Source organism: Aulonocara stuartgranti (genome assembly GCF_965226115.1).
Source record: "Aulonocara stuartgranti genome assembly, chromosome: 8".
Taxonomy (NCBI): domain Eukaryota; kingdom Metazoa; phylum Chordata; class Actinopteri; order Cichliformes; family Cichlidae; genus Aulonocara; species Aulonocara stuartgranti.
Window position 1 is genome coordinate 13,874,321 of NC_138959.1, and position 13,483 is coordinate 13,887,803.

Consider the following 13,483-nt stretch of genomic DNA (forward strand, 5'->3'; position numbering starts at 1 on the left):
TATTTTATATATTTTATTATTATTATTATTATTATTATTATTTTATTTTATTTTTTTACTATTTAATTTGTAAAAATGTGTATACACACACACACACACACACACACACACACACACACACACACACACACACGTAGGAAAATATTTAGTATACACATCCAGAAATGCATACACTATTATATATTGTACATATATTTATTAGTTTCAGGTTGGCCATTCTTGTATTTTGCTCGTTTGTGTTGTTGTGTTTGCACATCTCTGTTGCTTGTGGGGCTCGCACACAAGAATTTCACTCGCATGTGCTGTGCCAGTGTGCCTGCACATGTGATGTGACAATAAAAAGTGATTTGATTTGATTTGATTAATGCCCCTCTGATAGACTTTTGTTGGCCTACAGTAGTGGTCAGATTTGAAAGTGGGCACCAACAATGAGTTGAACAAACAGCCTTACTCCTGCCAGTTTGCTCAAATACTAAATTATTTAGGTTGTAATGTCTCCATACTGGAAACTCACTTGCATATAAATAAACAGTTTATGGCCTCAGAGAGCAGGCCATAAAGTAAGAGGCAATGGAGAGCCCCATCAGTCCAGTGTTTTTTAGCAAGTCTTGCGTGTTGACAGTAAGTTGACAGTGTTCCTGAAATGATTTTTGATTAATTTATGAATAGAGTTAAAAGATGAAACAATATTCATCCAAAGTATGAATTGTTTCTTTCCAAGTCTGTTGAATAAAAAAAATGGCATCGTTACATAAGAAAATCCTTTAATCTACCTTCCTTTCATTGTTTTGTTGTTGTTTCTTTATCTTGAACGCCTTCTTTTCTTTTCTTTTTCTTTCTTTTCCTTCTTTTTTTTTTAACTAAGCTCACTACTAGGCTTGTCTTTCTTCCATCTCGGCCATAATTTAAAACCTGGTTCAGGTGTAGGTCAGAAAAATCATTTTTAATGACCTGGAACTGACCTGGAATGTTTATCTCTGCAGTGATGCGTGGACTGAATAGCTGTGAGTCAACCCCTGCTTTATAGCCTTCTGTACTTGCGATTGGAGATAAGAAGTTTACCATAATACAGCTGCTGTGAAGGAAGGACCATAGATCCGTTGTTGGGCCTGACCTCATGCCCACGGAATGTATTCTTAGCGATAAAAATATAAAACGGACAAGTGGAAAAACAAATTTTGTTTGTGGTTCGCCAGTGATGAAAACAGCGAAATCCCTGTAGTTCATGTCCTGCTGGACTTCCATATTTGGTTAATCGTGTTTCCATAACCGACAAGATTTTTGGACCGATGATAGTTATGGACAGTTTGGGGAGTGACCATCTGCTTCTCCTGCTTAATAAAAGTTTGGTTTATTCGTCCATGCGCGTTAACTGGTGAAGACACCAAAAAGAGACTGACTGAAATTTTAAGGTTCAGGTGTTTGTTTGCTTCCACAACTTCACCGCTGGGATCGTTTGCCCGCTGAGCTGCCTGATTGGTCGTGAGGAGCAATGATGTCACCGCGCGCTTTGCTGTCCCGGCCGCTACAGCAGCCAACTCAGGCTGAGGACTTGAGAGGCGCTCCAGATGGAGTTGGCGCGCAGTGGGAGTAGAGCTATAGACTGTGAAGGCGTTGTTAGTGCTGCCTTGATGATCTCGACCTGGTTCCACTCACAGCCCAGCAGCCCGTCATGGGGGACGGTGGTGGCGCGTCCTCGCCAGTGAACTTCCAGAATGGCACAGGGAGCGAGACGTCCGACTCACCGGGCTCCGCTGCAGCCGCGTCCGAGCAGTGGATGGCGGGCATGAGCGTGGTTATGGCTTTGATCGTCCTGTCCATCGTGTTCGGAAATATCCTGGTCATGGTGGCCATCGCCAGGACGCAGAGGCTGCAGACTCTCACCAACGTGTTCATCGTGTCGCTGGCGAGCGCGGACCTCATCATGGGGCTCCTGGTTGTGCCATTTGGCGCGGCGCTCGCGGTGCGCGGTTCGTGGCTGTATGGCACCTTTTTCTGTGAGTTCTGGATCTCGGTGGACGTTCTCTGCGTCACCGCCAGCATCGAGACCCTGTGCGTTATCGCCATAGACAGGTATGTGGCTATCACATCACCTTTCCGCTACCAAAGCTTGTTAACCAAAGCCCGGGCCAAAGCGGTGGTGTGTGTGGTGTGGGCGATCTCTGCGCTGGTCTCCTTCTTGCCCATCCTGATGCACTGGTCTCGGGACAGCGTGGACACAGACTGTTACGAGGACCCCGAATGTTGCGACTTTGTCACAAACAGAGCATACGCCATCTCCTCATCCATCATATCTTTTTACATTCCTCTCCTGGTCATGATATTTGTTTACGCCCGCGTGTACAGAGAGGCGAAAAAGCAGCTGAGAAAGATCGACAAGTGCGAGGGCAGGTTTCACAACACCTTAACCGGACTGACCTCCAAGTGCAAGAAGAGGCCGTCTAAGATCCTGGCACTCAGGGAGCAGAAAGCGCTCAAAACGCTTGGCATCATCATGGGAACGTTCACTCTGTGCTGGCTGCCCTTTTTCATAGTGAACGTCGTGAGGGTTTTTTGCGCAGAGGTGGTGGACAAGGACCTTTTCGTGTTTCTGAACTGGCTGGGGTACGTGAACTCTGCGTTTAACCCCATAATTTACTGCCGAAGCCCAGATTTCAGGAAGGCTTTTAAGAGGCTGCTGTGCTGCCCGAGGCAAGCCGACCGCAGGCTACACATTAGCTCCTGCGACCTGTCCCGATGCTCCGGCGGGTTCGTCTCCTCTCTGGAGCCCGGAACGTTGGGGATGTGGTCAGACTGCGCCGGCTTGGACAACAGTGATAGTAGCCTGGGGACCGGAAAGTTGTCTCACTCCGAATCACAGCTGTGATAGGGGAGGGGGGGATAATGACAAAATAGGCGAGTTTCTTTTTGGAGACGGAGTGCGTAAGAGCCATATTTAATCATTTCAACGGGGACCTTTGCAACAACAAACAGGATCATTTGAGTTCAAACAACAGGCGAAAATGCTAGAAACGTGTTTGAAAGCCATTTTAAAGCATCAGGATAAATATTTTCCCATTATCTCCTTTGGCTCAGAGAGAGAGTTTAGTGTAAAAGAGAAAATGAAATTTGCCAAAATTATAGCTCATCAACCCTAAAATGAAGTGGCTGTAAAGCTTCTGTGATTAAAAACCTGTCAGGTGCCGAATTTGAAATCCAGTAAATCTGTGCATCAGCCAAAGAGCGGAGTCGCACTCCTGTGATTGATGCCTGATATAAATATCAACTTTTCAGTTCTGATTTTGTTCGATAAACAGTTGATTTCTGCATTTATGCGTTATAATGGGGAAGTGAGAGTCCGATCCTCGCTCCAGGTTCCTGCGTAAAAATTCGCTCATCACCGCTCAGGCGCACTACAATGAACTGTTATTTAAAGGCACTGGATAAGATCAAGGCATTTGTCGGAGTGACTGTATCGCAGTCATGTAGAGCTCACGAAGTATTTTACCTCACAGCCATCGGCAAGTGCAATTTGTACGACAGGTATTTGTTTATATTAAACATTGGTGTAAAATAGCCTATTTATTCCGCGCTGTCTTTTACAACTAAACGAGTAATTGTGAGGCTGATTCTAATGCCCGTTGTACATAATGTGCTGTTTAGTGCCCAAGAGGAATTTGAGCCTCTCCCTTTGTCTTTGGCTTTACATGCTGTTGTGAGGTGGTGTGTTATAATGTCTGTGAAAATAAAAGAAAGTTTTACTGTTTATTGCTGTTTAACCCATTTTTCGTCTTGTTATTATTATTATTACTGTGGGAAGGTTTGACTCCACAGGGAGCTGCAGAAATTCTGAAATGCTAGAGGAGAAGTGATTGAAATGTAATCACATTCGGCAACCTCGGTTCGTTCACAATGTACTAAGAGACTAATAAGAGCAGCATTTTGTGATTAAACAGCGTGGCACCGAGAGGTAAACGGCGCTTTGCAGGATTTGTGAATTGGCGTGATGTCAGATGCTGTTGTGCTGCTGGGAGGAAGAGGAATCTGATTGGCCACCGTGGAGAAGGGAGCCACGAAATCCGACTCTTGAACAATGCTTCTTGTGCGCTTTAATGTTGCAGGGATAAATAGGGGTTTGTTTGCATGCTTCATTAAAGTCCACTCGTGGGTGTATCGATATTGTAAGCTCAGTTCACAGCTGTCAGAGGAAACAATTGCGCACGGGGGTGAGGTGAGCCCACTTTACGGCACACGCTCTGACTAACTGGAAAAGCACAGGTGTTAGTGTGCTTAAAGGTGGCTCTGCTCTATTCAAGTTTCCAACTAATCCGTGACCCTGAGCTTGTATGTACAATAACAGGATCCTGAAACCAAAGCATCTAAATGGATTTCACCTGTATTCATTTTATTATTTATACATTTACAAATGTAACCTTTTAACCAGGGCCTTCTCTGCTGTGGGATACAAAGATGGCTCCAGTCTGTGAAAAAAGCCCACTGTTTCTCCTAATCCACATCATATTCTAATCCAATTGCACTACTAAACATGCCAATTTGATGTTGGGAGTTTTATGCGTTTCCGCCCCTGCCATTTTGTGTCTTCACTTCATTTGTGGTTTGCATACAAGCCTTTTTGTTTTGTTTTGTTTTAAAAACAAAAACAACGATGTGTGGGTGGGTGGGGGCCTGGAGGTTCATCAGAGATAGATTTTTAGAAAGGATGGTCAAAAAAGCGATCCAACATATGCAGCTTAACTGGTAAAAACGCAGAGTTTCAAAGCCAAGCCAAGAAAATAGTGATGACTGTAACAGCAAGGTTCCCTTTTTTTCAGACCTTGAAAAGCTACAGAAAAAGAGGCATTACACAGCTATTTACACAGGCAGAGAAGCTCTCCCCAGGATGGGCAAGCTGAGCTTTAGTGGTAAAATTTATGTGGTGACACTTTAAAACATAAGTAAAGGTTGGGATTTTATGTCTTGCTTTGATGTCCCCAAATGTTTTAAGCTCTCACCCGCATCCACTCTCACTCAGGTTAACCACCTCTCCAACATGCTGTTTGATGATTCCATTTTCCTCGAGCGATACTCTGAAAGCCTATAGAAAATATTTGAGTAAACACCACGGCAGCTGGTGTTCTGAAGTGGCTCTTACAGGAGAGATTTGCAGTTCTTTCTGGGGAATATTAATCAGCCCTTAAGCTGGACGTCTTTAAAATGCATTAGCATGACGTGTTGTGCTAATGATGCTCTCCCAAAAAGCCAGAGCTGTACATTTCAATTAGGCCGGAAAAACTGAATGGAACTGAGCTCAGCTGTTCTGGCTAATGAACAATGTTTAGATATGATTGGGTGAACTAATGAGTGTGAATGAGACCCAGCTTTCAGAAAAACGAATAAGAACATCAGTGCAGCCAGCGTCAGTGATGGCCTCCTGGCAAAGACCTGCTTCATTATTAAGCATTTGTTTGTTTGGCAGGAAGTTTGCGTTTGGGCAGATTAGCTGTGGGCTCACATATGGAGGAGCTAATCAGTGGTTTTAAGAGTAATTGTTTCAAATTGCATGTGTATCAGCAGACATTTTGGCTGCTCCAAGTCGAAGTAGATAAAGCGATACCAACATGACCTCTGTGCGAGCAGAGGTTATAACTCCATATGGTGTTTACATTCAGAAATATGTTCGCCAGTGATTTACCCTTGGTGTTTCACCCACATGTCTCTGTGGTAATTTACAGTCCAGGCTGGAGTGTAATATATTTAACTGTGATAGGCAAAGATCAGGGTTAAACACGGGGTTGTATTAGTAAACACTCCTAATTGAATTGTGCTTCATTACATCTTGTACATAATTTGTGGAATCTGAGACCATTTACAAGGAACTGAATAATGTCCCTCATAAAATTCCTATATCCCTACAATCCACATCTCTGTGCAACACCTAAACACTCCTTTGTTACCGCTGCAAGATCACTGGGTGCTGAAGATGGGTGTAAGGAAGGCAGTACTCAATACTTTAGTAAATAACTTTCTTTCTTGCTGTAGGTTAAATAGTGTTAAATAAAGACTCATCTTTGCAGCAAATACATTGCAACAGTTAAAACCTCATATAAAATAAGGGTAAAAACCTTTTAAAAAAAAAAAAAGGATGGAGGAGTTACATTTGTTGGCTGTTGGAATGGCAGAGACTTCAGCAGCCACAATTTCTGACCTTTGGACATAGTCATTGTTTCCAGGTTTTATGATAAGCTTCAAAAACAGATGTTTAGATCTTTTACTGTTACGTACACCCCCATGTTTCAGTAAATTCTCCCTCTGGTAATTAATTATTTGTTTTGGTTGTCCTAATTGTCCTGATTAGGTGCTGAGGCTCATGTACATGTTGGAACAAGCTGTTTCTCCTCCACCATTTATCAGCATACTTAATTCTAGAATTTTTTCTTTCACTTTTTTATGATCAACTCTTAACTTATAGGCCTCAGTTTTCAAGTTTGTCACTTGTTAATTAGTTTTGGGGCTTTAATCCAGCAGCCCACTGGATGCTTGGTTGATGGTGGGTTTTTTGCTTTATTTTATGTTGTGTTTGTTGCTTTTTGAGTCATTATTTTGTGTTGTTAAACTTGGTTTCCATGAGTTTTTAATTTAGAGGATGTAACACATTTGGGGGCTCATCCGGGATCCAGACCTAACACAGCCCAAGCAAGAATAATAACTCCTATCATGTTTTGACTAGAAAGTGACCACAGTTAGGTTCATACATTTCTGGACAATCACACATTTTTTTTTTTTTTTTTTTTGCATCTTTGCTTCTGTACATCAAAACAGTGAATTTTAAATCAAACAATCAATATGCAATTAAAATACAGATTTTCAGCTTCAATTCGAGGGGTTTAACAAGTATTGCACCAACTGTTTAGCAATTACAGCCATTTTTATACACAGTCCCACATTTTTAGATGCTCTAAAGTCATTGGACACTTGATTGCCAATCAGTTTAACGGTCAGATCTGTTCTCCCATTGTTTCATGATAGCTTGATAAAAGTTCTGAAATTGCTTCCAAATACTGAAATTGCTCTTATTCGAGGAGGTCAATAGTAAGGTCCAAGCAAATTAGAGATCAACAATCAACAGTCTGGTACATTATTAAACAGAATGCGTGCACTGGGCAGGTTATAGACTTTTAGAACTGTGCAAAAGCCTTGAGCCACTCAAAACGTTTTAATTTTTTAGTAGGAAAAATGTAAAATAGCTGCAACAATCTATTAACAGATGTGTAAACAGGAATGGAATTACAGTGTATGAGAAAAAAGCAGTAACAAGATTGAAAGTCAATGTTTGGTACAACATTTGAACCTCCCCTTACATAGGGACAACAGTGTAACCATAAAAGGTCAAATTTTCCACTTATTTTTCAACCCAGTTCTGGAGCAGTTTGGCATACCTCAGCCTTTTTTCTGTTTCCCTTCCTTAAGAATGGCTTCTTCACAGCCAGCTACCAGTGAGACCATTTCTGATAAATCTTCAGTGACCAGTAGACAAATCAACTAAAAAGGCCAAACGCTCATCTCAGGTGCTGCGTCAGGTCTTTGCTGGATTTTTCCTGTTTCATAGGTGCAGAAAATATTTACTTAACTTCATTTCCTTTGACTGTTCTTAAACCTTTTGTTTATTTATAGTCTCTGAAATATGGTGATATTTTGTAAGAACATTTTTCATGACCTTCAAAAGCACTTCATCAACGCTGCGCTGAAACTTCAAGGGAGTGTCTGGAGTGCTTTCAGATCCTCTCGGCCAACAGATGCGAAGCTTCATCCAGTTATTGCATGGATTCTTGTCCAGATTATGAATATTGTCAATGCCAACCACCTCCTACAGCCTTCTGCTCTTGATTAAAGACCGAGAGAAATATCAAAATCATCAAGTAGATTAAAAAAAACAAACAAAAAAACCCCTGCAACAATTAGAGCAATCTTTGTGAATCTTGATTAATCTCTGCTGACATACATTTTCTTCATGATGTTTTTCACTAAGCATCCTCTAAATAATAAATAGATCCAACAGAAACATGATTAGAAACACAGTTTCTGTAAAATGCTAATGCAAATACTCATTTTCTTCAGCGGGTGGTGTTCCAGGGGAGGCTGTTACAATCTTTGAGCGAGAAAAACAAAAGCGCAAATTGCTGAAAGCTACAAATGTCAGCACCTGGAGATAATTATTGCTGATTGCTGATTATTACAGTCTTATCAAACCCAAACAACAGATATGCTAAATTTATGCAACAGGATCATAAAAAGTGCTCCACAAAGATAAAAAAAAAAGCTTATCTTTTTTTATGAATGTAAACCATTTCAAAGTGAACTCATACAGACCCTGTAGCTGGCACATGTCTCTCTGATGATCAAAATTCGACTTCTATTGGCTAATCAAAACCTCTCAACCCTGTAAGATTGAAATCCCCTGTGACTTTTTTCCACTCTAACTCAAGCTGTACGTGTTGAGGTGCGTTGCCAAAAGCAGGTGCTACACTTCATGTGTCCATCTGTTTGGATTGCCCGTGTGAACTTGGCACGTTGCGGTCTCCATCTGCTGGGCTTCGGCTTGCTGCGATTGTAGCTTGCATGAAGATTGGGTGAAGGTGGTCAGCGATGGTCAGCGTTTATGCTCAACTTTAGTGATGCAAACTGACTTACTTTGGAAATGATAAGCCACGCGTAGTACATTCATGAAAGCATAACTGCTTTTTGGAACATTTGCAACAGGAACAGGAACGACTGAGGTACATTTCGTCTTCATATCGAACATTAACATCAGTGAAGCTGATTTTGTTCCTTTTAGAACAAAGCTCAGGGCAGATTGATACCAAACAAACAAACATACCAAACAAACAAGTCCGGGAACAGTGCAGCTTTTAAATCAAAGAACTTGGCACTAATAAGCTATCCAAACAGCCTTGGGGTAGATAAGGTACATCAGCATAAATGTTTCTTTTAAGAGTCCATCTGACAGTCGTAGATGAACACACTGATCAGTGCAGTACTCATCTTCATTTCCTCCATTTTTATTCTTTCTCTCATGAAATGAGTAACATATCAAGCATCGATGCACTGCGGCTCTTTAAAGCCTTCTCCGACTTTCTCCCCAAGTCGCTCCTTGCCGTGCCAGCCTCAGTCTTGACCTTTTTCTAAATCCTACATTCGAATCCCAAGAAGCTGATGAGTCATTGTCTGACTGCTTGAGATTTAGTGTCCAGGATGAGACTCAGTACCAACAAAGATCATGATTAAAAGAATATTTGGACACTAAGGTTAGATCACAAGATGTTATTATGATAAGATGCAACTGGGAAGCAGGTGCCTCTCTTCAAAGGTAGCAGAAACCATCTCCACCCATGCAGGCTTACTCTATTAGGCAATAACATTTTGCTTCCAAAAGCAAGACTTTCTTGTAATTTTGAAAGGAATCTTCAGCAATAGTTCTTCCCAAAAGCCTTTCAAAGTTTTCTTTTTGTTTTTCATTTGTTAAACCAATTAACACTTACATTCAAGTATAAAAAAGGCTCTTAATTCAAGATAGGCGGCAGCGTTGTGTCTACACATAACAGATGACTAATCAAAGAACAACGTTTAAATTATACCTTTAGGCAGAATTCACAAAAACACATAATTTGTTCACATTTCTTTAGTTGAATCTATGAAAAATGTGAACGTTCACACAGTTTGGCAGATTTAAATTGGATTTTTTTGCATGAACAATGAGATTTCAAAAGCGCTATTAGTTGGAAATTTAGCAAATCTCAGCCCGCTGTGCAGTGTGTCCTTAAAAAAACTGAGGAAACTGGACAAGTGAAGGATGAAAAGCCATCTAGAGCAGAAGAACAGTCATCTGTAATGGCTTTAGACATGGAGGAAGCTCTGTCATAGCTTAGGGCTGAGTAGGGCTAAAGTGCTGTTGGTGGGGAACAGAACAAAGAAAAGTACCATCATATTTTGCTCTACTATGCAATAACATCTATAAAGTGATCTCAAACACACTGCCATTAAGGTAAATACATACCTGGATAGAAAAGCACACAGTGGAACACCATCAGTCATGGATTGGTGTCCCTAGAGCCCAGACCTGCACATCATTGAAGCCGTGTGGGATCATCGTGACAGAGAACAGGGAAAAAAAAAAGGCAGACAACATCCAAAGGGGAGTTTTAAAATGTCTTTTAACTATTCCTGAAGACTACCTAAAGAACGAAGGTGGTCATACCAAATATTGACTTTCAGGCTTGATATTGCCTTATACGTAGATAGCATCCTCATGTATGTTTGCATATGTTTCAATTACTTGCTGTACCTATTTCTTACTTCAAAAAATGTAAAGAAATCAAGTGTGACTCAAAACAGTTTTGCAGTACTGCATGTAGTGGACAAAAATAATCTAGCAGTTTTCCTTGTTTCTAGGCTTGTGATGAACTGCTGGCTCCAGTTTCATAATAAAACGGAGTGATGTCATCTGAAAGTGTCAAAATATTTAGGTTACCAACCTTAAACTCCTCTTTCCAGCGACTACAATGATGGAAGCAAGTGTTATTACCAAGTCCACATCTTCCCGCACATATAAAATGTCAGCGCCGCAAGGTATTTTATATGGAGATGTTTATTTTTTGGCACCTTCTAATCCTTCCAAGTCCCTTTCTTATATAATGAATCACTCATGGTCAGATGGATTGGTCCTTCACAACAGCGTTGTATTTCGAGAGGTGGACTTGCACTCCCATGATGAGTGGCTTCACAGAGCGTTCAAAGCTCCCGAGAGACCAAGCTGAGTCTAAAAGGGGAAAAGTGCCCTTTTGTGACTTTGGGGTTTTTAACCCCTCGCAGTGAAGGTCACTGTGTCCCACCAGCAATTCCTCCCAGTCCTACTCAGCTCGTCTCTTGTTTATCTGAACTTCTCATTTAGATGAGTGATCAAACATGCAGAGCAAAAGTGTTAATAAATTGCTAATAAATTATGGTTACTTAACCACATTGAAAAGTGTGCATGGTAGAGTATTGTTTTGTTACAGATGAGTTCCAGCGTTTTCCAGCAGGGTCACAAATCAAGTGGGAATCACAGGTTCAGGCTTTCTCAGGGCATCTTTTCCTTTAATGCTAGAGTTTCTTTAATAAAGCTAGAGTTTCTGCTTGGTTTCCCTGCACCGCTCCCTAGCACTGAAACTACACTCCGGGCCGTTTAAAAAGCCTTCATCACACTCAAGGTTTATCGCTACCTTTCTTGCTGACTCCCTGCAGTTATTACTCCCCCCAAGGCTTTGACTGTATCTCGTCTGGCCCCACATACACAAGACAAAGTCCAGACACGTCCACATGTAGCTCTGGTTTAATGTGAAACCATGAATAGTTGTCCAAACGGCCAAAACCTGCAGCTCTGCACCTTTTCATCAAACACAAATCTCAACGAACAAGACAAAAATTTAGGCTGTTAATGCACCGCCGCTCTGGAGAACATTAATTGTCTAAATTTCCATGTTAGAGGCCGAGACAAAGCATCTGAAGAGGCAGAGCGTAGAGTGGCATATAATCAAAGCATTACAGATAGGACGGACCAGACGGATACATGAATATTCCCAATTAAAGGGTTATTTTTGTGCACAGAATTACATAACACTTAAGTTAAAAGAGAATAAGTGGAATGTAATGATGGTCGTTATGAGGACTTCAGATATTTTTTTTATCTTAATGTTACAGCTACTGCAGGAGGCTCCCTAAATCTGGGCTGGGAAACAGTGAAAAAACAGACTGACAGGATAGACTTGTTATCTTTATACCTTAAGAGCTCTTGTCAAGGTTGGTGCTCCGGCTAAAGGACATGGGCAATGCTTTATGAATTCAAGGGTGGTCATCTAAGCTGATAGGAGAATCCGCTATCTGTGAGCTAAAAATAGCCTCTCAGTAACCATTCGCCTGAATTGGATATTTGAACCTGCTACTGTGCCCGTGGAGAAAATAGGAACTTTCACCCCTACGTGACGAGAATAATGAAAGAAATGTCTTGTTTATGCCGCTAAATTATGATATTTCTGATGACAGGGTGCTTTCAGTTGTTCTGTAGGCGTTTTTCAGCGTCTGTACATGTGCATAACCATGAGACAGCATGTGCGTAATGCAAAATTTTGATGTGAGCAGACTGAGCAGCATGACTAAGGGTATTGTTAAACAAAAAAGGCTTTTATAACTGAGATTTTGACATAAAACGGCAGCCATGGTACCTCAGCTGCTAGAAGGTGGCCTGGTAGACTGCACCTTCTCTCAAACTCTGCTAATAAACTTGAGGCAGTTTTTGGGCAGCTCCCTCTGAAGATACAAAACCTGGAACTCCTCTTTAACCTGTGTCAGATCCACTGCTTTTCTCTGATTGTGTCTGCATGTACTCAACAGACACTTTATTAGGTATACCTCGCTAGTAATGTGTTAGATGCCCTTTTAGCTCCAGAAATGATCGAACTCTTCGTGACATAGATTCAAGATGGGGCCGGTAACATTCCTGAGATTTTGATCCTTACTGACATGAGAGCATCAAACAGTTGCTGCATATCCGTGATGCAAAGCTCCCGTTCTACAACGTCCCAAACTGGCTCTGCTGGATTGAGATCTGGTGGCTGTGGAGTTCATTTGAACTCACCGCTATGTTCAAGAAAACAGTATGAGATGATCTGAACTGGGAGCAGCCATCGAAGATCAGAACGCTTTAGTAATCAAAGGATGGACATGGCTAACAACAATCCTGAGGCTGTGGCATTTAAGCAATGCTCAGTTGTCAAAGTGTCCCCCCAAAATATCCCCCACACTATAACACCACCACCAACCAATGATCCATGCTAGCATGCTGTTTGCACCAAATTCTGACTCTACCATCCAAACGTAAAAGTGGAGACTTGTCAGACCAGGAAACAACTTTGTTTTCTGTTATTCAATTTTTTCTGGCCCTGAAAACTGTAGCCTCAGTTTTCTGTTCGTAGCTGACAGGAGTGGCACCTGGTTGTAATGAGTGGTCACTGCCTTCCTATCAGTTCAGAGCAGCCTCTGACCTCTGGCATCAACGAGGCATTTTCACCCAGAGAACTGCCACTCACTGGATATCTTCTCTTTTTCTGATCATTCTCTGTAAACCGTAGAGATGATTGTGTGGGGAAATCCCAGCAGAGAAGCAGTTCCTGAAATGGTCAGAAAAGCCACATTCAAAATCACTTTAATCACCTTTCTGATGCCCAGTTAGAACTCCAGTGGGTCATCTTGACCATGTCTACATCGCTAAATGCATTGCCACATGATTGGCTGATTAGATATTTAGATTCACAAGCAGTAGAACAGGTGTACCTAACAAAGTTCTGTTGACACTTAGTCCACATATTTAAAAAGGTGCGAAAAGGGAAAAATACTATTTGCTTTCTGGAAATTAGCAAAAATGTATGGACTTATATCTATATTTAAATGGACGTGCTCCAGCTTGGTGCGCCGT

The 13,483-nt window shown here is 41.5% G+C and overlaps 1 protein-coding gene across 1 annotated transcript; it reads left to right on the plus strand.

Annotated features, from left to right (window-relative positions):
- The first annotated feature begins 1,100 nt into the window (after positions 1–1,100).
- adrb1 (adrenoceptor beta 1) lies at positions 1,101–3,758 on the plus strand. The gene has a single exon (XM_082545274.1). It carries the CDS (start codon positions 1,673–1,675, stop codon positions 2,864–2,866), a length of 1,194 nt encoding a protein of 397 aa, XP_082401400.1. The 5' UTR covers positions 1,101–1,672; the 3' UTR covers positions 2,867–3,758.
- The last annotated feature ends 9,725 nt before the right edge of the window (positions 3,759–13,483 follow it).

What these genes read in the sequence shown, in the direction of transcription:
- adrb1 (XM_082545274.1), top strand. Translation starts at nt 1,673, where the DNA reads ATGGGGGACGGTGGTGGCGCGTCCTCGCCAGTGAACTTCCAGAATGGC.